A 23,359-nucleotide genomic window follows, 5' to 3' on the forward strand; every position below is an offset into this window, starting at 1 on the left:
TTCTTACTGCTTTCTAGCTGAAATTACCCGCCGTAATATTTGGTTTTGAGGGAATACCCGCAGTCACCTATCCAGTTCTAATCCCTATTCTACACTGAGCATGTTGCTTGCCACGTATTACTAAAAACTATAGCAAAAGCAGATAAAAGTACCACCTGGTTAAACTATCTCATCTCCCATTTTCTAACAGCTCTCCCTGAAAAAAGACTGGGAACAAAGTGAACTGGGGTTACCTTCAACTTAAGTTTTGTTCCCTACAAAACCAAAATGTGTAAATAAAAACCAGCAGCAGGGAGGGTAAAGATAATCAGGTCATAGTCAGAACACTTGAAGTGGAGACTTCAAGCTGAATAATATCAAATTATTGGACAATTTCATGTCAAAATCCAGGCAAAATGACCCCAACGCGACCACTCATCCTCTGCCTCAGCAGGGTGAGGAGGACATTTGTTCGTACTCTGGACACTTGAGAAGAGCAGGATAGTGCGAGGAGTTCATCTGGAGGGAGGCCTCGGAGGAGATGGAGGAGGGACTGCGTCCACGTCCGGCCCACGCATCTGGATGGAGGAACTGGCCGGAGTAGTCTGAGCAGTTGCTGAGGCGAGGCCGGTAGAAGCCTTGATGGGGCCTGTACATTTCCTCTGCTGTGTAGCGCTTCATGAACAGGTACACTGACATGACGCCCGCCGTCTGGAAAACAATGGGAGAATTAAGACAAGGCGTACAATTTCAGCGCTCACCATCTTTAGCCTGTCTCTCTTATTGTCATGTATTCACATCTGGTGTTATCCACCATCATAATTATTTCTTGAATTGCATACAATAAATCCTTCTAGATTGTGGTCAAATGACACATATGCAATTATGTGATTATTCATATCCCTGTAACAATGAGCACTAATTAACCTCCTACAGTGAACACTTGAACCATAGCTTTTTAAAAAGGCCACGTTTGTGTGTGTGCGTGGCTTGTGGAGGAATCTACTGTGTATTCATCCATAAATGATTACCAACATAAGTTCAGTAAAGTGAAAAACTGCCGAAAAAGAATCTCATGCACTTCCAACATTTCAGTCAGGGTGTTATTATATTTTTGTGAAAAAAACAAAAGTCAGCCACCGCTGTTTCATAAGGCAAAACTCATTATCCACAAACAAACAGTACAAACACATAGATCATAGCTGATTAACTCTGAGTTATCATGATTAATGGGTGTAATTTCACACAACTAAATTAACATTACATCTCACATAAGAAGCTGACTTTAGGATAGACTCTAATGTCTTCAGCTACTAATTTGAAAATGAATGACAACATCTGTTGAATGCCTAAAAGGAAATGCAAATCACGACTGCAACGGATAAGATGTAATCTAACAAAAGAAATGTGCTGCCACTGCTGCTTTAAAGTGCATAAATATTCATGCGAAATCATAAACCAGCACTGATAAGACAACAACACGCAGCTTGGCACACTGATTTGAGAAAATCTTTCTCCTTTTGATGTACATCCAGGTATCAGGCAGAAACAGATGCAATGTTTAGCCATGGACAAAAGACTTTAAAATATTAGCTTTAAAACACGTTGGTGAAATGTGAGATACAGTGTTACAGAATTCATATTTTGTTCTCGTGAAGTTACCTCCGTGAGCAGGAATGAGATGGCAGCAAAGGCAAACGACCATCCGTACTTGTAGCTGAAGTAGGCTTCGTTAGTTTTGGTTCTGTTCAACATTTCATCATTGATGTTGGAGATGTACAACACCAGACCAACAACCAGCGACAGGCCTGCAGGAGGCACAAAGAACAGACAGATGAAACTTACTTAGAAATGTGAAGCATATAACGGCATCATTCGTGTTGCTAAAAACCATACAAACCATTCATTTTGTACTAAAAACCTTTAACTGTGCTCTCTTCTGGGTAAAGGGTAACAATGCAACAGGCCAACTATAAATAAATGAGTTCATTGCTTGTTCTGCATCTCTCGTATTTGTTTTATTGATTTACTCATCTGGAGTTGTTTTGTTGGACAAACCAAGTACCTGACAGGATGAAGAAGATCCCAGAAACAAAGGCCAGGATGGTGCGATGCGGTCGAATGTGGCCGATGTTGCTGAGTACGAAACCGATGAACATGAAGAAGAGGCTGACCAGGGGAAAGGGCGTGGCAGAGCGAATCATCTCTAAAATGAGACAAGAGAAACAAGAATGAAGAAAGAAAGGAGCTGATCACTTTGAGTGTGTTTTTGTTTTTCATCTGTTGGAGTGGCAACATGAAGTCTCTCGCTGTGCTTCTCTTATGCCTTCTCCTGGTGGAGTTGGTGTTTCATGAGTTTAGGTTTTGAGTCTTTCTTTTAGATGGAACAAGATCGTCCCACTGTGAGAAAACGGTAAAGTAACTCCCCAAAGTACAGGGAGTCTGTGGTACTCTGTGGTACCAGACCCCCATTGTGCTCTTCATTACACACGATGTTAGCCTTCCTGCTAAGTGGACCAGATGTCTGAGGCCATAACCTTAATGGAACTGGTTGCTGAATTAGTTGGGTAAAGTTTGGATTGCATTGTAAACTTGTCTTTTAACATCTAGAGTAGCTATCCAACCCACAAAAAAAACAAAAAGGGGAATCTTTGTCAAATCACACTGAGTCTGAACAAATTTAGACAAAGTTAAAAATGTAGTTATTACAATGAATGTGGCTTTAAAGTATCAGCTTTAATTACCAACCTGCATAGACAAAATCTGCCACTGATTAATATTTTAATTTAATCTAATTAAGTTAGAACTACTGCATACAGTATGGCAATTTGATTTCACAGGGCATAATGAAATATAAATTTTTTCACCTTTAAACGTTGTTTATTATGTTTTTAGAAAGAGAACTGCTACATCTTGTTATGTCTATATTTTTATTGTCTATATTTGCATCACTTAATGTAGCTTTCTTATCTCATTCTCACATAACACTTCTTCACTCTTATACCTCTTTCATCATCAGCATCACATAAGTTCTCCCATCACTCACTTCCTGCTTCTGTTTTTACCTTGCTTCTCTAATACAACACTTAAAAGAAATATTATCTCTTTAATAGTTTGCATCACTACACATTATTCGGTTTCATCAAAAGTGCATTATTCTTTGATTCTCAGGAGTAATTTTATCTGAACTTTCTCTTCTTTGTTTCTGTAGACTAGCAAGCAGATTGGAAAATTGATTAATTTTACTTAATTTTGCTTGAATATCCACTTTCCCTTGACCTCATCTGCTTCAGGTAGACAGTTCAGAAAATGACTTATGACAGCATGTTCATGTATCTACATGATCAGCTAGTTTACCTTCATCTTACTTCATATTGCATCTTTCACATCAAAGCCCGTCTTTGGGCTGCAGCTTGAAAACACAAGGGAAATAAGATTTGACGTGGCTGTCTTGGAGTCCCTCTCATCTTGTCTTTAAACTACTAGTACTTATGCGTGCTCACTCTGTAGGGGGTCTCTATAAAATGAAAATGGTACCCTTAAATTTTTCATATATATCCAGCTCTTATCTTGAGTGGAAAGGCCTTGGGGATTAGGCCAGGAATAGCACAAACTGTATACGGGATGGCAGCACAGCACAGAAGGTCGGACTCAAGTCATACGACATTTGTTCAGGTCAGACTTGGGTCGCGTCTTTTATCACTTTAGACTTAAAAAAAAAGGATTAAAGTGTGCACTGTAGTCTTTGTCAACAGTAGCCTTACAGTCAGCTGGAAAAAGGGCTGCTGACAGGCATGCACTGCCTCACTGACACATGGTGTTAACATACACTTCTTCCAACTGCCAGCAGTGAGGTTCACTGAGAGGGTGAATCATAGAGGGGCTATCTCCCCAGTGCCCACGAGCTACTTGTTACTAACCTAGTTCCTGCTCCTGAAACACCATCAGTTTGTTATTTTGACTGAAATTTAATTCTCAGTCTCTTCTGAAGACTTTTTATTTTGTTCTCCCCTGTAACACCATCTGCCACCATTTAGAAAACATGCTGCATCAAATAATACCTGTCAAATCAGAGACCACCTGTTATAACCACCTAAATGAAGAAAAAGTGTCTTGTTAGTGTTGGATTTAACTGTCCAGCTTGTTGCTGCTTATGTGTGCGGTACCTTGAAAAGCAGAGAAAGCTTGGACGGGCTCTGAAAGCCTGAGGTAAGAAAGGTTTGTTCACTACTACAACCCTGTTTAACTGGAACACTGTGCCTCTAGCTGCCACTTCAAACTGAAGCATTACTCATATAATAGCAGCATGTGAACAGTTACTTACTGAGAACACTAACAGTGGACTCAGAGGTCATCTGGACGTTAGTCGGCATCACATACTCAATGGTAAAACACCGTCCTTTCTCATCCCCTGGAGCAAAAGACAGGGAAAGATTATACTCAGTAAAATTTCACATAAATCAGGAAGCAGAGTTTAGGACTCTACAAAACTCACTAAACTGTCAACAGCAGCAAAGAAAACAGTTTATATGTACAATACATAGATGATTTATAGCATTAAAAACCTATAATAATAATTAAAGAAAGGAGGACAGCACATCACAAATGTCAAGTTTTCAAACAGGATTCATTTTAAAGTGCTGGAAATACAAAATTTCATGTGAAACAATTTCAGTTCATTAACTCTGTGAGGCTATTGCTACTTAATGGCACCAAAAAAAACCTCTAAAGTGGCAAAGGGAATTGGAATCAACAGGGGGTTTTTTGTTTTTTGTTTTTTTCTGTAATAAAGTGTCTGCTGTCAGGACTTGTTTGAGGAACACCAGCAATTAGATTTTTAGCACTTTTGTCTTCATCACCTACAGGTGCCAGACTTTGTACTGACACGTACAGAACAAAATCTGGCACCAAAACACACTAACTGATGTTTTTCTCAGCACTTACTTAACCCCACACACTCTGAGGTGTTTGATTAGGTGACATGTTACATTTCAGCAAATGTAATTAGCTTTTATAGTGCATTCAAAGAATACGGTGCATAATGATGAATAACAAACAGTCAGTGTTTGGATGGTTGTTAAAATTAAATATAAAGAGTAAAACTAAACTGGCGAGTTCTCGTGACTCGTTTCTTTAAGAAATTAGACAGTTGTTGACTTGATGTTTGTAGTCTCTGTGTAGTCCTCTGGTCCTAATATTCGTATCACATAAAAGTAATTGTGAGTCCGTTGTACTTCATTGTTGAAGGCTTTGTGTTATGAACTTTTTCCTTTTGAGCATGCAAAGATTCGTGACCTAGTTCTTGGTGATGTTTCGCATCTAACGCAAACAGTAACACAACCTTCCCGGATTATTGTGTAATAAGGATGACCAGTGGAGTAAGAAAGTAAACAAGGCATGAGAGAAGAACAAATTCTTCATCTCCAAGAACCAGCGGCTTGACGTGGATCATTTTCCTTTACAATAATGTCGTGTTGGATTGAAATAGCTTGTTTCAAGACTGTTTCACTGAATATAAAATATACTGTCTTCCTCTCTTCAAAAACTTTACACAAAAGAGCAGAAGCAGCTGGAGAAGAAAGCTCAAAAGAAGCTGGAGGTGAAGAAAATCCACGATAAGGAACAAGAGGAAAATGAGACGGAAAGGCAGGAAGACAAAGAACAGATGGAAAAAGAAGGGAAATAAAAGATGGAGCCTAACATTAAAGAAAAGACGGGAAAGAGAAAAGTGAATGTGATGGTGGGAGAGACACAGAGGGATGAAGAGGAAGAAAGGACTGATAGCTCTAGCGGAGAATTCTACCTGTTGAATGCTCCCTACACCTACTGCTGCTACACCTTCATACCTCACCCACCGACCGGCTTCTCTACTCTTAACCCCCAACCCAACCCCTTGCCCTTTAACCCAATACCTACCCCACATCCAAAGCAGATATGGGGTATGCAGTCGCAAAAATGTTGTAAAATGTTCAATCAACACTGATTCTAAATAAAGATATAAACTTTAATGAAACACTACAATATTGCAGTTTTTGCTTTTGGAGGAACACACTAAATAGGTTCACTTACAATTGTAAATCTTTAAACACTTGTCACTTGCTTTAGACTGACAACATGTCAGAGTGAATCTTGGAGGAATGGCAAAAGACTTGCTTAGACAGTAATTCTTTCACATGTGTTTATGTCTCGTTTTGCTTTTTCAATGAGTCTCAGTCCCCAATCAATCAGTTCTGACTCGAGGACTAATTTCTGCTTGGTTTCCTCTGACAGCATCGTCTTCGTGATACTTTCAATACATTTTATACAATAATTTCAGTCTGGCATTGAAGAGCTGGACTGGCTTGTTAAAAGTCTTTGTAAAAGAGTTAGCAGGAGGTTATTTATTATATGACGATATGGCAATCAAGCAACTATTCTGAGAAATGAAAGAATAAGACATAGACAGACTTCTCACTAAATGAATGTTGCAGACACATGACATGGGAAAACAACGTGGCTGCAGAAGGAAGAGCAGTCAAACAACAAGTCTGGTATGAACCTTTGATTTTCTGTGAAATGAAATGAAGTTCAACAATAGTGCATTGTTTGTAAAGAATGATGAGCAGTTTTCTTTGAAATCCATATAGAAGGAATAGGTAACATTTTATGATTCAATACATTCAATTATCAAAGGACAGTGATGGGGATTTGCAGTGCATATAGCTGAAAAGTAAACACAACAAGGGTTCTTAATGGACAAACTGTAATGAGTGATCAGCTGATTTTTAAAACCGTTTCAGGGTGGAGTCTAATGGTATTTTATGCATCTGTAATTCTGGACAAATCAAACTACGAAAGTGCTCTGGGTTGTACCACAAGACCAGAACTTTAATTGTTACAAGTGAGAAATAGAGACCTTTATGTTTGGATAATAGTGGTGCTGTTGTTGGGGGGCCCGTGGTCCCACTAACACTCTAAAAACATGGATATTGTCTACATCTTCTATGTCCTCTGCTGCTATTCAAGTACAGAGGAGAGGACAGAGAAGATACAGAGAATATCCATGTTTTTATCCACAAACATTCTAAAACATGGACATTCTCTATATCTTCTATGCCCTCTCCTCTGTACTTGTATAGCAGCAGATTAGACAATTTATTCACTGGACTGTTGCATTTAAAGCTCATAGACTATGAGGAGTCTAATCAAGATTTCTATACTTGTGTCTGAGAAAGTAAGCAAGAGAACAGGAGGTTGTTGTGGAGCTTGAAGTTGTCTTTGGGTTCAACTGAGGTTGGGCTAGAAGAGTTTGTTTTAGCACCCCAGCAGGAAATAACTACCTGGAGCAGTTCAGGCTCGGATTCACACTATAATACATACTGTCTGCTGTCTACATACTGTACTACATATGTACTGGACTATATGGATTTTTATTCCTCTCACACTCTTGCTTGTTGTCTGTCTTTTTCTTATGACATAAAATCTGAATTTAATGTCACTAAATGAAAAACCTGTTCACATAATAAGCTGTTACATCATGCAAGTGAGTTCTCTGTGGTTGGTTTCCTGGGTTTTTCCATCTCCTGAGTTCTTAAATGCTTTGTGTTGCAGCGTCACTGTAAAGCTTAAACGTTTTATTGTTGTTGTTCACCACAACAGAATAATAACTTCTTACGTCACTCTAATGTAATTGCAACAGAGGAAAATAATAACTCTAACAAAAAAATGTTGATTATGTTTTCACATAGCAGATTTTATGGCTTATTTTCAGTCCATTTTAGCAGCGCTCCAGTAACACCGTCATTCAAAACCCTCTGCATTAACTTCTATTGGGACAAAACTAATAGCAAAACACCCGATGAACCAAACCAGCGTCAATGCTCGTCATGTCAGTCACAACATTGTGTAACCTCGTTCACGTTCACTGGTGTGACAACATGCTGTGATAGCGAGCAGTAATTGTTTCTGGGTCAAACACTGTGCACCAGAACAGTTAATTTGGCAATAAGGCCACTCGATTGCCCCTAAAAGACACACTGAACCATTAGTCCATTTATAACAACGGCAGGAGAACAACTGTTACCTAATCACGACTGGATTGCCTACATATTTAGCCTGGCTGAGCGATGAACCCTGAAACGGGACAAAGCAGGTCAGCTGAGACACAATTCAATAGCACGTGGAGTAACGCTACAGATTACCAGCTATCATGGTAGCTATAGTATTGAACAAACATAATCTATTTGAACACCTATTTTACTCTTGTCTGTACTGAACTCACCATTCAAACATTCAACTCCAACATTTTGAGAGCTCTGCAATGATCAGTGCATGATCAAAAACTTTCTATTTGTATAAAAGGTGAATAGGGTTACAAAGAACTAGAGAGAGTCACCCATCCATAGCAAGATATTGTGTTTATAAACGTAGACCATTCAGTCCTGTGGTTGCACTCCCTAAACACATAAACACAGCGTGCTCAGTGAGGTAAAAAAGAACTTCAGAAGAACAGCCTTTAGGCTTCAAGAAATCATTGGAGCTGGTTAATGTCTCTGCTCATTAGTCTACCACTTGCTAATCATCTGTTGGTTTATAAAGCGGCGTGTTGTACCATAAAAACACATCAATGTGCACCTGGAGTTTGCCAAACAGCAGCTTTACACTCTGGCAAAGTGTTTGGATGAAACCGAGGTTGAATTGTTGGGGAGGAACTGCTACATATGGTGTAGGGCAGCACATACCAACATGAAAACATCTTCTCAGTGGTGAAGTATAGTGGAGAAAACATCTTGATTTGAGGCTACTCTACTGCCTCTGGGCCTGGATAGGAAATTAATTCCCAAGCTCATCAAAGAACCTTACAGGATAAAGTCAGGGTTTTGCAGCTGAAGCTCAGTAGGAGATAGATGATGCTTCAGCACAGTGACATTAAACACTTCAGTCAGTGAAATGAACGATGAAAAATCACCTCTGCAATGTCCCAGTCAGAACCCAGACCTTTACCAAACCTAAGAGAGCAGTTCACATCAGGCAATCTAAGAATATGACACAGAGGTGACTCAGTCCTCTAAGGAAGAATCATCCAAACTTCCTCCTGAATGTTGTGCAGTTGTGATATGCAGCACTTGTTTGAGGCTACTGCTGTCAAAGGAGGTTCAATCAGTTAATAAAGAGAGGTCAATACGATTAGACTTATTTGTGTATTACTAGTTTTAGCACATTGGGTTTGTCTGTACCTATTACCTAGATAGAGATAAGACCACATTTTATGTTCAGTTAATTCAAGAGTTGCAACTAACAAAAATATGTGCAAAACAGTTTCAGGTGATAAACTTCAGAAGTCTTGAAGAGCTAAAGATAAAAACCATTCATTGTGACAAATAAACACAGATTATTGGATGAACATCTACACATCAAACAAAGCATATCACAGTACATTAATGCTGCCATTAGCAGAGGGAGCAAGAGGGTATGAGCAAAAGGTGATACCTGGTTTACTCTGGAACAACACTTTTCTGGAGGGTTGTGTCCCTAAGAAAAGATTCAGAACTAACAGTTAGTGTTTTTCTCATTTATTCAAGATCTTTGGGCATGCCGTTGTGATGTTAGAACTGGGGAGGAACAACATTTATGAAAGTCCAGAAGGCGCTTGATCATGCAATGCGGTAATATAGTACGTAACGCTTCTTTTGTTGTGTGTGTGCAACGCTACATTGGAGAAAATGCAGGTTAAAAAGAAGGAAAAAGGCAAGAGGGTTTTTTCTGCATCAGTCCAAGGTGCCTCTGGTGCTACAGAAAGTAAGTCAGCTACTGGGTAGGTCATGAAGGAAAAAGTCTTGGTAAGCCATCTATCAACAGGAATTAAAATACTCGACACTTTGAAGGGAACAGCACTGAATTAAAGTGAAGTTTAGAGATAAAACACATACTGTAAGGAAAGGTAGTGCTGCACAAAGGAAGAAGCAACATTTAAAAACTCATGCTGAAGTAGTCAAACTATAAGCAAAGACGAGTCTTCTACACAGCAGCGTTGTGGTTAAAGAGCAGGAAAGAAATGAGGAAAGAAACACAAGTGACTGTATATGTGCAATATTATAGACAATACACTGGAAATTATACATTAAAAACCAGATTCAGCAAAGCTGTGTGCAGGAGAGCAAACACTATAACAGTGCTGAGTGAGACAAGAGAATTTTTTAAAGAACACATGATCGAAAGATGAATATTTTGTTTCCATTCAGAATTCCTAAAATTTCAGTGCTCGTTTGTGCCACAGACTTTACTCCCATTTGTGTAACATGAAAGCTGCTGTGTTGTGTTCAGGGAACCCTTACACTGGAATCTTTGTGAATCAAGACCTTAAAAAACATAAATCTCATGCATCTCATTTTTTTTTGTCATATCACTGCCCCTGATGGGATGAATTGGCAGCTTCATTTCTAGCACTGAGGATAATCAGGTTATTCTCCACCAAACAGTAAAAAAAGAGGAAATGTTCATCTCCGTCTGGATAAAATAAAAATCCTAATTAAAATAAAAATCTACTTTACCTTGCCTTTATGAGTTCAAATTCTAATTTCTGTCATTCACACATCTCTGACTTCTTAACTCACCAGCCAAGAAGCAAACCCTCCAGAGTCCAGAGTGGAGGGACATGCGTATCTCGGTGCTCTGGTTGAGCGGAAGGATGACTCCCTCCTCCAGGTAGAGCCAGTAGTCGGTGCTGACGGCGATCCCCAACAGGCCCAGGCCGCAAACAGCGAACACGCTGCTCAGCAACGTCAGCGCCTTCCTGCCACATAGGCTCATACCACAGCCTTAACAGCAGGGGGGCAACGCTGGCAGAAAGGAGAGCTGGGAGAGAGAGAGGCAGATGAACATCAAGACCAATTTCACCAAACTAATGGGAACTAGGTTATCATAAAATTAATGAGAAACACAGTTCAGAGCAAGAAAAAAAGAGTGCACAATGACTTTTCAAAAAAATGAGTGGGATCTTTCTTGAGTAAATCACTTTGAAAAGAATTAACTTAATCTAAGGATCTACTTGAACTAATAGAGTTACTCATTCTGCTAGCTTGCTTAGAAACATTCCCAACTGCACAATTCCTACAACAAGTGTGACAGATAACAGAACATGCAAACAAGTTCATCTATTCCTACATGACATACTGCATGTATGTTGTTTTGAGGTGGTGATTGTTGGGTGGTGGGAAACTCTATTGTTCCATCTTAATTCAAGTTAATTACTGCCAAAGGAGATCAGCTGAAAATGAACAGAAAGTAATAAATATGATATCAGATATGGGACTTTCTTCCTCTCAGCGGAAGAGAAAATCTGGAAAAGATTCTCCCTCCTTCAAATCTCTCATTAGAATTTAAATAACCACATTGTGAGGGACCAAAAGCTTAGTGGGGCATGTTTGGGGAGGGAAAAAAAAAAACATTATGTAAAGTTTTTCACTTGACTGCCCTTTCTCTTCGCTTCTAGCCAAAAAACTGCAATACAACTAATAGCACTGATAATGCTCAACAGAGAATTACAAAACTAAGTTTGTTTTGCAACATTTTCTGCCTTAATTATCATCCACAGCCTCTAATATCTGATATAATGCCACTTCCTGCCTGTTACATCTAGTGATGCAGAAGCAGCATGGCAGACGGAGTACAGTATGTGTCAGCATATGAATGCATGCGCTCGTCACACAATATAATAGATCTGTTCGTAGCCGAAGCCCACATTCGCTGGAAACTGAAGCGCTGGGAGATTGGGATGCATGTTGAAAGGAATTGATTTTACATAATGAGTTCTCAGTACGCTGCCACATTGAGCACCCACTGTGAAACCGGGAAGATGGAGGGAGCATGTGAAAGGATTTTCAACTTTTCAAAAGATTCGTGGAATTTGTCGTGGCATTTCGGTCTCCGTGGATCAACTTCTTGTATCGTGACTGGATAGAAAGAACAAAGCAGCGGTATAACTGCCAGCTTCGCAGTGCAGAACTTGTGTCTCGACAAGCAGAACAGTTAATAGATAAGACGAGGAGCTTGTGCAACACATTTTTTCTGCAATTCACCAGAGTACGAATAGGTGCTAACACTCAAGCTGTTCACATTTTCTACATGTAGCTACATCTCATTGCACAGATTCCTGCTGTTTCTTACAATTAGTCAACTGCTTATCAACAGTCTCGGAATATAGATATATAGAAACAACTAGAGATAATAGAAAACATGACAGTTTCATCAGCTAATTCAGTCCATATGTTAACCTGTAGCTTTGCCTTTGTAGTATAATTTAAAACCATATGCTCCAGAGCTCCTCTCCAATCCTAGAAATCTTTAAATCCTAGAAAACTATTGATCCTACACTCATATGATTAGTATGCCATTCTATAATCTAAAATGTTTTGGTGTTTTTTATGGTGGATCCACTTCTCAGTGTATTTCTGAATTGTCTCGTGTCAGAAATTAGAGTTTCTAATGCAAAATGTCACTTAAAAAAACAACAACAATGAATGGCTACACAGCAAGAGAAAATCTTTTTATGGTAAAGAAAGTACAGAACACAAACTACAACCATGGCTATTTCAAGCTAAAATACATGTCTTTTTTATGTCTCACAAGACTTGACCTACCTACAAACTTCGAACCACAGGTCAGCATGTTATGCCGGAAAGAGTGAAGGTCATTGAAAACAGTTGGGATGCATATATACGCAATCAGGTTTCACTAAAGCACAAAGGAGCCGCACTAATGACAAAGAACTATTATTAAACCTCGGCTATTCTTAGCTATGGAGCAATCAGTGGCCATTCATTTACCATGTCCATGTAAGGGCTCCACTTCCAGGCATTTAGTATTACGCTGCAACGAGATGGACGCTTTCCACTCAACAGACCTTTTTATATACTGCCCTTGCCCAGAGGGCTGTTTTTAGTGTAAAGCACAAAAAGCACACTAAAGTGGAGAATGCATCTGAATGTAGGTTTCTGGGAAAAAGGTTGTTATTACCAGTGCTGACCAGTATGCATTGAGGTAAAGTGAATATGTTTTTGAGTACCCAGTAGTGTAAAGAACAACCATTCTATAATTAGTTGCTAACTCCAGTCACACGGTGTTTTTTTGAGAGCTTGATGAAGGGTTGCTCTCTTTGCTCTGAGAGGACGGCCTAGTCTGAATTATGATTGAGCTGTGAAGCAATCTACCAAAGGAGGAGAAATACAATTCCAGGTTATTCCAAGTTGCCGTTTCTAGATTATTTATGTCAGTTTTAGCAAGATTCTACTTCTGAGGTCAGAACTTCTGGAGAGCAATTAGCAGTCACTGAGGCTAAGCTAGCTGTGTGATCATCAGTAAATCTCTACTCAATCTCCTGTTTGTACACATGGTAAATACAAAAGATGCAGAGCACGTGTATGGATGATTTGAAGCTGTTTGGAGGCGCCTTTCACAGAACTGTGCTGAGTAATAAAAGTAAAGATTAACTTAATGCACTGCTGAGTAATTCATAATTTATTATGTGGTCACTTATTTAAAATTAGTAAAGTGTAATGAGCAATTTAGGCTGATGGCACCTCCAAAAATAGACAAGGACATGATTGCAGTAGTAAAAATGCTTGAAACAGCCATATGGCTCAGCGTGAGAATTAATGCAGTAATACAGCATGTATTTGAATGTGAATTTAGAATTTGATGACAATTTTTTTTGTGCTTTAGTTCAAAAACAAACTAAATACTAAAACTAACTAAATATGCTTTGCCATGACATACATTCTGTAACCCATCAAAGACCAGACAACAACCTGTGACAACTATGTCACACTTGCTGCCACAAAGCTTTTAGATTTATGTTATTCATCAATGCAGACTAAAAACCAGAAGCTAAAACCTGACTTTCCATGTGTCCAGTTAAGCTCAGGCTGCCAAATCTTTAAGCCAGTCAATTAAGAAGTCTGTCCATATAGCACAATAACACAGAACTGCTGAAATTTTAGCTGCTTTGCATTAAAAGCTGTCCAGTACAAAAAAGTAGGTACAGGCGACCTTCAGTTACAGTCTCCCGGATACTTGAGCTGTAGGTTTCAGCAATGCCCAGATGGCCACATTATGGCCATAATGTGTAGCCAGCATTCTTTAATCATCTGATGGGTGAAGATAGGTTTGCAGATAAAATAATTACTAACTAATTATCCTAAGAGTTTCATTTAGGGGCCCATATCCAGGGACCTGCTGTTGTGATATACGTGTGCTTCTCTTGCTAAAGCTTGTTTTGAAAAAGACTCAAGTTGGAATTGAGTTATATTTTTAGATCTACAATCTGCTCAAAAACACGAGTGAAACAAAATGCTGATTGGAGATTGTATGTCTGAAATTGTATTATCTGAAAGCATTTCTTCAAGAGTCTGAACTCAGCTAAACTCGGCTTTTCTTATCATCTTCTATTGGTATTAATGACAAGGGGTGGAAAGGAGTGAAATTATGCATGAGAGAAAAATTGTGTTCTTGCATGACACAAAACATATATGTGCAGATGCTGCAGAACGAGGCCGCCATCCATCAAACGACACACACTCCCACACAGTGTAGCCCGATTCAATCCTTTATGAATAGTAATAATTCTACTCATTGTTCTGGTCTCTAAAGGACTGTGAATGGTAGCTGATCTTGGTTTTATTGAGAAACGTTTCTCATTAAATGTTCACAGCCACTGCGACCGAAGCTTCTCGTACTTCTTACACAAGACAAACAAAACGCCATCTCTCCTGCACAATTGTCAGTTTCCTTTAAAAACCTGTTTGAATCCATGACCAGATACTGCTTTTGCCATAAATACAGAAGCTTTGCAGTTGATACTGTCATCCTGAAAGATATTGTGTAAAAAGAGAGAAGAAAACAAAACAAAATGTAAAAGCCTTATTTAAATTAATTTAACAAGAAGTAACAAATAATGTTTATGTTTTCTTCCAATAGTGTGATACTGAACAAAGCCACTAGGGGCCCAGAGGCCATGCTGGTATCAAGTAAGGCAGATGTACAACCACAGCTCGCGTAAAGGGCACATCATCACCAAAAGTAGGGCAATTCCTCCTCTGTCTACTTTCTTAATGTGGACCGAGCTTCCTGTCAACCTTAATTTAAGCAGTCCACTGCCAAAAATACTGCATTTTCTAACAGCATTTGGAAATCCAGGGGCTTTTATACTGTTGTAGAATACTATTTGTCACAAGAAAGCAGGGCTAGGAAATGCATTTTGGTGACAATTTTTTTTATTTTTTATTGTCATGACATTCAGGCATGACATAAAAAGGATTAATGGTAGTATAAACAATAATTTGCCTAATTTGCATAAGCACACAACTCGTATTAAGTTACATAAATGTGATTTCAACTATCTTTTTATTTTTGTATTTTATTATCTGTGATGGTTAAACTGCAAAAGCCAAAAATCCATCACCAACTAATAGAGTAACAGTTTTAACAGAGAAATGGCTGCTGGGAACGTTGAGAGAGCAGTGCTAATTTGGGTAGACAAGGTGATTGACTGTGGAAGTCTCGCTTCACCTTCGCTTGACAAAGGTCGAGTAAGACAACAAATAAATACTGTCTTCCAAACCTAATAAATTAGCCACACATGCCCCATGATTGTCTTAAAAAGCATGTAATCTCACTGCGAAACATGCGACACCCTAATTTGGATTTGCGTATATGTTCATCTCTGTCGAGGGTCTGTCAGTGTCAGCGCATGGATCTCTTTTGGCATGCTTATTGACCCAGTTACTGTGGCTGTAAGAGCGTGGCTGTGAGTGCAGTCCCTCTGTTGCCTCTGATGTGGGCAGGCAACTAACACTGTGTGAGTTAGTTCCTGTTGGTTGATGTTGCTAGGGCTGGCTGGAGGAAGCCTGAGGACAATAGCAGTCCAATGCACGAGAGAGGAGATATGTCATCAAGCCACAGACACAGCTGGGTGAAGCTGGCAGCCCCCGTCATCGGGCGGCTGAGATCTGCTTCAGCAGACGTACTGAAGGGAAAACGCGACACATGTCAACAGGATACGTCGGCAAATTCATACACACATCATGCGTGCTCTCGAAAACCCACAAATATCCGTGAAGTGACAGTTGGTTCACCAAACCGCATATTTAGAAATTACACTTGTGAATGAACACATCATCACAGAGTCAATTTTTACTGACCCACAAACTGTCTGCAGCCAGTCTCCGGTTTTCTCATTTAATGCAGTATGAACATCACAGAAGGAATGTGTCACAACTCATTGCAGTACTTTAAGGAATGTCAAGATTTTTCCGTATTTTAACCATCCAAAATGTTCTCCAGCGTTTTATCACAATTAAGAAGACTTTTTATGACTAAAACAATCCCAACACTGTCATAAACAGTGAATTATTTCACTTCATTCAGACAGTGTAGGCTTACAGAAGCCCCAGATGTTTTTAGAGTAACCTTAAAGGGCCATTTGTATTGTCAACGTTATGTCCAACTCAAACCAAAAGCTGAAAAAAAGAAACATTTTCAGCCCAAAATGTTGACATAGCATAGTGTTTTCAACTAGACTCCCACTGCTAGCATATTAGTCTAGTTCCAAAATGTTTAATGTCCACAGCAGGGGTTCCCAATCCTGGTCCTCGAGAGCCCCTATCCAGCATGTTTTAGATGTTTCCCTCTTCCAACACACCTGATTCACATGATCAGCTCATCATCAAGCTCTGCAGAAGCCTGACAACGATCCTGATCATGTGAATCAGGCGTGTTGGAAGAGAGAAACATCTAAAACATGCTGGATAGGGGCTCTCGAGGACCAGGATTGGGCACCCCGGTCTACAGAAAGTGTTTGTTTTCTCAAACATATTAATGCATCCAAAAAATACACAGGAACCAAAAAATTCTTTGGTCTCCCTGGGAAGGTCAAACCTTTGACTTTTACAAAGCAGCAAATGCAACAGAAACAATTTAGTCATTGTTTTTAAAAATCAAGTGTCATTGTTGTGTTGTCTTGTTCCCTGACAATGTGACAGTTAACATTATAACACAGAGGACATTTTTTTTTACATGTGTTCATGTATATCATTATTTTGGAGCTTTGCTGGCATCTAGTAGTGAGACAACAAGCTAGAATAATTTCCCAGTAGTCTAATTTTGGAGATGCCTCAGCCCTGCCTTGAAGGCATGCCTACCCAAAATGAGAAAATGCACACTGTAGTTCAAGCCAAAGCCCCGCTGTAGGCCAGACAGCTTACAACGCCTCATCTGGCAAACAGCAGAGAGAGGTGGCGGTGGTGCGAGTTCAAGCTGTCAAGACGGAGCATGAAGTGAAATTTTTTTTGTGTCACATTCTCACCTCCTCCCCGCATTAAAATCACAGGAATTGGGTTATGAAATCAGTCACTTGGCTTTTTAATGTAGTCCCACATTTGCATATAAACAGCGGAACGAGCCGATCTAATGTAGGAGGTCCTCTCTTCCTTCACCCTCAAGACTCTGGAGCATCAAAACGCAGCACATCTCTCTTCTGTAATGCCAGATCATCTTAATTGAATGGGGCAGGTCTGGATATAGCCCAAGCCTTTTATGCTCTTCCAAAGGCAGTTTGCTTATGTCTTTTAGCAAATGATCTTGGCATCCCTCAAGTATTCCTTCATACAGTATCATGACCAGAGTGTGCACAGATTTTTTTTCGTCAGTCAGCTTGTTTTCAGATATTTACTGATGATCAGAAAAGAGTAATGGATGAAAAAAAACTGAAAGAAGAAGCAAATCTTTAAACTTAGACCGCTTAACTGCAAAACACCCTTTAAAGGCCTATTGCCAAAAGTTTGTGTACAACAGGGACAGTTTTCTTAACTTGTTTACTTCGTGTTGATATATCTGTAACCAAGATGGCAGACGGGCCTATTTAATTTTACAAAACCCAACTAAATGGCACAGTAGTGATCTCTAAAAGAGTTGGCACTCCATTGACTCCGACATAAAAAAACAGTGAGACGCAGCAATAGCACTAACATCCATTTCCCCTTGTTTGTTTTGAGAACAAGTCTTCCATTTATAAGTGCTTGACTTGGCCCTGTCGCCAGGCAACGCTATACAGAGAGACCTCCAAATTAGTTAAGCATGAATGGACTGATGAGCGAGTCCCAAAACAGGGCTTTCTATTTGGTAGTGCATTTTAGATGCTGGAGTGGTTATACAGAGATAAACAGGAGAAAAACACAAAGACACAAATGCATCATACAAAATTATAGAGCAGACAATGTCTCTAAAACGTATTACATGCAGCCACGTAGGCACTCAAACACATACGGAATAACGACATGGCTGCATCAGGGAGAAAGGAAACGCTATTTACAGTAATGTGTGACTGAAAAATAGCAATTTTATATACTTATCCTAATAGCTATATTCTAGCTGCTCTATTCTGCTGTGCAGCGGCAGTATTAGACCAGATCCAGAAAGAAATGTTTAAAAAAATCCTTGTAAAATTGTAACAAAGACTACCAGTCTTAGTTAAACCACTGTACTATATATTACTAATCTAAATAAAAACTAAAAAGTGGATTACTGCCATATTAGGTGTTTAAAAACTGAGCATATTGTGGTTGTGATCAGCAGAGGAATGTTTTGGAGGATATTTCCATCTTAATGATTTTCAGACTGATCACAAGAAACACTGGTGTGCAGCCAAGAAAGCAACTTAGGGTAACATTGATTTACTGCACTTTGTTTTATTGAGAATGCAGCTTTGTGTATTCACTAACAATAGGGAGTGAATGTATTATAGGGTTAAGAAAATACAACAAAATACAACCCATTTACAATACTCATACTAAATATACAGCCTCCTAACAAACAGCATACTGGCATGAACCTAAACAGAAACCTCATGCATCAGTTTCACTAACAAATTATTAATAATAATATATTTTTTTATTACATTAACTAATATTATCAGTAAGTGGTGTCAAGCAAGTGTTTCGCTATAGCTGGCTAACTAGGTGCAACTGTCCAATAAACACTGGGGGTATTGAGCATGTTTGTGCTTCTCCGTATGGAATTTGAATCAGACTTTTTTTTTTTTTCTTTATTGGTGACCTGAAGCTATGTTTTTCTTTTGGCAGGAGTGACAGCTGTGAACAGTGGTGTTGCAGACTTAACAAGACACAAAGGTGAGGTGAAAAGAGGGAAGACTGCATGATTTTAATGACAGGACATGTGAAAGCTGCTGTAAACCCCCTTTTTTTTTGCTGCACAGTCTCTGAACCCTTGAATCTTTGAAACATGGGCCATTATGACTATCCTGTAAAGCTGCGTGGAGACTTTCATACCAGAGATGACAAACAGAAGAAAATACCATCTGCCAGCCAGGGGTCAAACATGTGTTTCAAGGCAGCAATTAGTTTTGAAAACATAGACACAGCTTCGCATAAAGTTGAAAGTAATGCCTGCAACATTTTTAATGATGCTATCAGTCAAAATCAAAGCGTAGCCAAACACCAGGGTTCACGTCAACTGACTTTCAATTAAATCCAAAATCTCCAGGAGCCTCTTCCAGCTTCTTTGAGAACCATGAGGGAAAATAGGCTTTTATATTAAAGCCCTACCAAAAGTGAGGAGTCAGTAGCAAAAATCTAACTTCTGAAAGCCTGAAGCCCAACTGCGTAAACATCAAAATCCATCTTTGAGCCACTATCTGAATTATTACGTTCATGAGTAAGACCTGCATCTGTCTGGCTGTAACAAGTTGTTTCTCATCTGGAGAGTGTGCGAGCAGCCAGGATACATCTTGTTCTGGGCCTTTCTCTTTGGGAATTGCAGAAAAAACAGTCACCTGGCATTACAGTGGAAGTGTGGCTGGAACACTGAAGGATGGATGTGGGCGACTTGTTGTTGCAATTTAACAAAAAAAAAAATCCAGACAAATGTACATTTTTATTAATGAAAAGATGGTGGTAGGTAGTTTCTTGCATCTAATGGTGTTTATTTTAAGTAGCTGCCATAGCAATGAGGGAGAAAAGCCTCCGAATCTATCTACAAACATTATAGAACTATTAATCTTTCCACCTATCATAAAGAGTGACTCTCGATGATTGCTGTGCCTTTATGACATCTGTATGAGTCATTTTGTAAGCAATGCAAGATATTTTATCATCAGGTATTTTGAGATAAATACATTCTTGCTGTGCTCTCTGCATTGTAAAGAGGCAGCTGCTTGTTCAGTCTTTGGCTCAGGCTCAGATCTCTGTCCGTGGTGCTGAACCAGTCACACATTTCCTCATGCTGAACAGTCAGTCAATAATGAACTCACCCCAGTCTGTTGTTAAACAGGAGAGCAAGTGGAGGCTAATTCACCTAAATACTGCTCATCCGAATATCCGAATATCCGAAGGAAACACAGTGAGGAACAGGTTCTTGTTCCAGACTGTGGGTTTCCCTAAACACCAGCAGGTGATTTAACTGTGCAGATCTCCCTTTTTTTTTTTTTTTTTTAATTCTCTTTCCATTTCGTGTCTGTCTTACAAAAGAAAAAGAAAAAAAACAAGCAGCTACCTCGCACTACCTTCTCCTTTATATTCCAGCGCACTAGTTCTGAATCAGTCAGTGCAATGTGACGAGCTATTAGAGATTTTAACACCTTTACATGCAACAGAATTTAAGTTACTGAAACAGGAAGCGTCGAAAAAAAAGTTTAAAAGTGTAAAATTGTGCCCCTCGACCAAGTTTTAAACAAAGAAGGAGCAGTATATGTAGTGCGTTACTCTGCCTATGATAACATGACAAAAAACAAACTCCATTCTTCACGTAGAAATGTGCACAAAGCGACTTTATGTAGATTAGTAAAGGCTTCCATTCTAATTATGAATGCATGCATTTGTCTATTTTACAACACAAGTGTTCGAACAAGCCTCCGTCGTGAAGCAAAACATCCGAGACGCACACAAACAAAGCGCTCCGTGGCATCTGCGCGTCTGTCGCACAAAACCTTTTCTGTCACATTTATCTTCACGACACTTAAGAAAAAAGTTAAAAACAACAATAATTTACCTTCGCGAAGAAGACTCGTCGAGGATAAACACCTTCCTTCTCCTCCTCTCGTGTCTCTTTTCGTCTCTTTTCTCGACCCCCCCTTGTTCAGTCGGTATCTCCGGTTTGGCGCGCGACGAGCCTGTGCGGCGGAACGAACCCGCGGCTCGCGCACCACTACTGTAGCCCAGTGAGTGACCGCGTGGCGCGAGGCACGTGGCCTCCGACCGAGCAGAGGAGAGAGAGGAGATGCTGCTGCTGCTGCTGATGGTGATGATGATGATGCTGAGTCTGAGTTTAACCAAACACAAGCCCCAGGGAGCCACGATCCAAGTTTTCTTTCTGCACATGTTTGGTTTAGCAGAAAAAGCTTCATTGCACCAAATCAAACACCGAACTTCACACACAAAATGTAACAAAAAACTTTCATAGTGTGCCCTGAAAACCACAGCATGCATCTTTTATGTCAAGATTTCATTTTGTAAATCCCTCTTACACTGTAAAAAATAAAACAATCACCAAACCTGGCAGCAAGGGTGCCACAAAAATATGTTATAAAAATGTGAAAATAACAGCAAATGTTTGGAAAATAATGACATTTTATGTTTTAAGCTGATTAAAACTGCGTAATTGTACAGTGATACATTGTAAAAGAACCTGTTACTAACTGTAAAAATACAGATTTTTGATGTTAACGCTATATACAGTTTTGTGATTTTTTTTGTTCGTTTGATTTTTAAAATTGTATTTTATTTTTTCTAACAATCAACAGGTAACCTGATGGATGATGATAATGGTTATTTATTATGGAGATTTTTCTAGAATTTATCTGTAATTGAACAAAAAAGGAAAAGTTGTAAAATAAAACACTGACCCTAACAAACGATTGATCAATCTTTAAAAATCCTAATATACATTTTTTTTTCAGATGATGGTGAATTCCTGTAAAATAATAATATAAAGTGAAACAGTGCACATTAACAGTGACACACTGTAAAACAACTACAAAAATACAGATTTCTGATGTAAACATTACATACATTTTTATTTGTTTATTTTTTCAGTCAACATGTAAATCAATAATGATGATTACTGGTAATTCTACTGCATATAAAATTCTGTAAAATCAAATTTAAACAAATAATTTTGATTTTTTGAAATTGCAAATATACTTTCTTTCATATAATGACAAATATCTGTGTAATTTTATGTCACACACACTGTAAACACACAAATTACCATTTGTAAAAATCCCAATTTTTGAGGTGGAGATTATTTATAGTTGTAGCCACTTTTTAACGTTAGTAAATGAATACTATTTTTGTCACAGACATTATGGTAAAATGTGCGTTTTTTACAGTATATTTTGTACTTTCTTCCATGCATAGCAGACGTGCACTGAATATTTTACCTACAAAGCTGCCAGGTGCCAGAAATCCCCATTAAATTAAAAAACAAACATATGCGTATTCTTTTGTCAAGTCATGCCACCACCTTTCAGTTGCTGTGGTAACTTAGAAAAAATGTCTGCTTATCTATTTCTGAAAATAAAGCAGCAGCAGTGAGACACAACAAAATGAGTTAACAACAAATCTCATTTCCTCATATTGTTGCTTTTTGTTTCTGTCCTATTGAATTGGCTTTCCCTTTGAGCACAGGCTATCTTCTGTGCATGTTCAACAAAGGGAATATTCTGCACAACAGAGTAATCAGTAACTTACATCACCATTCCTGTAAAGAACATCTGTTTATTTTTTAGAACTGCCCATGGAAACAGATGTATAGTCTGTGCACATGTTTTCTCTTGAGATCAGGAGCCCTCTGTACGTGCAGAAAACATCAAGTGGAAAAATTAGGGATGCTTATCTGTTCAATGTCATAGTTTTGTGATAGCATTTGGTCACACGATTAGGACGATTTGTTGAGCTGCTGTCAGACTGTATTCAACGCAAACTGCCTCTAAACACGCACGTTCATTCAGTGATTTAGGAGCATTTGGCGAATTCCATGCATGCGTATGACTAAACCACCGCAGCCAATCACAGGCCAGAGTGAATAAAGAGGCTGTCATCAGCTTGGCTCTCACTTGGCCTTTCACATAACTGCTCATTGACCTCACTGGAAGGCAATCAGACCCTTTCTCACCCCATTTGGCATCATTTCTCCGTTCAGAAGATTATCTCGTTTCATCATTGCATACAATGGAAGTAAATTTACTCCGTCCTCTGCTTTGACAAACAAACCGTGCACAAGGTAAGGCAAGTATAGTCATGGACAGGATCAACAGCAAATCCCAAATAGGACGCTCTCCTCTGACCCCACCACCCTGACCACTATGAAAAATACAAAACATGTGTATATATAT

General features: G+C 39.0%; 1 protein-coding gene across 1 annotated transcript; it reads right to left on the reverse strand.

Annotated features, from left to right (window-relative positions):
- Window positions 1–426: 426 nt before the first annotated feature.
- LOC103369746 (voltage-dependent calcium channel gamma-5 subunit) lies at window positions 427–10,767 on the reverse strand. Its single transcript, XM_008298540.1, has 5 exons — window positions 10,572–10,767; window positions 4,304–4,390; window positions 2,045–2,185; window positions 1,642–1,787; window positions 427–690 (listed from the first exon to the last, which is right to left on the reverse strand). The coding sequence occupies exons 1-5, from the start codon at window positions 10,765–10,767 to the stop codon at window positions 427–429; spliced, it is 834 nt and encodes a 277-aa protein (XP_008296762.1).
- Window positions 10,768–23,359: the final 12,592 nt, after the last annotated feature.

The sequence above is a fragment of the Stegastes partitus genome, unplaced genomic scaffold, assembly GCF_000690725.1.
Source record: "Stegastes partitus isolate 25-593 unplaced genomic scaffold, Stegastes_partitus-1.0.2 Scaffold1325, whole genome shotgun sequence".
NCBI lineage: Eukaryota > Metazoa > Chordata > Actinopteri > Pomacentridae > Stegastes > Stegastes partitus.

Bases quoted from the DNA above. Each gene is read 5' to 3' on its own strand.
- LOC103369746 (XM_008298540.1), bottom strand. From the start codon at position 10,767: ATGAGCCTATGTGGCAGGAAGGCGCTGACGTTGCTGAGCAGCGTGTTC. The intron at 4,391-10,571 runs GTGAGTTAAGAA...CTTTTGCTCCAG, and splicing joins GAGGGTTTGCTTCTTGGCTG to GGGATGAGAAAGGACGGTGT. The intron at 691-1,641 runs GTAACTTCACGA...ATTGTTTTCCAG, and splicing joins TCTCATTCCTGCTCACGGAG to ACGGCGGGCGTCATGTCAGT.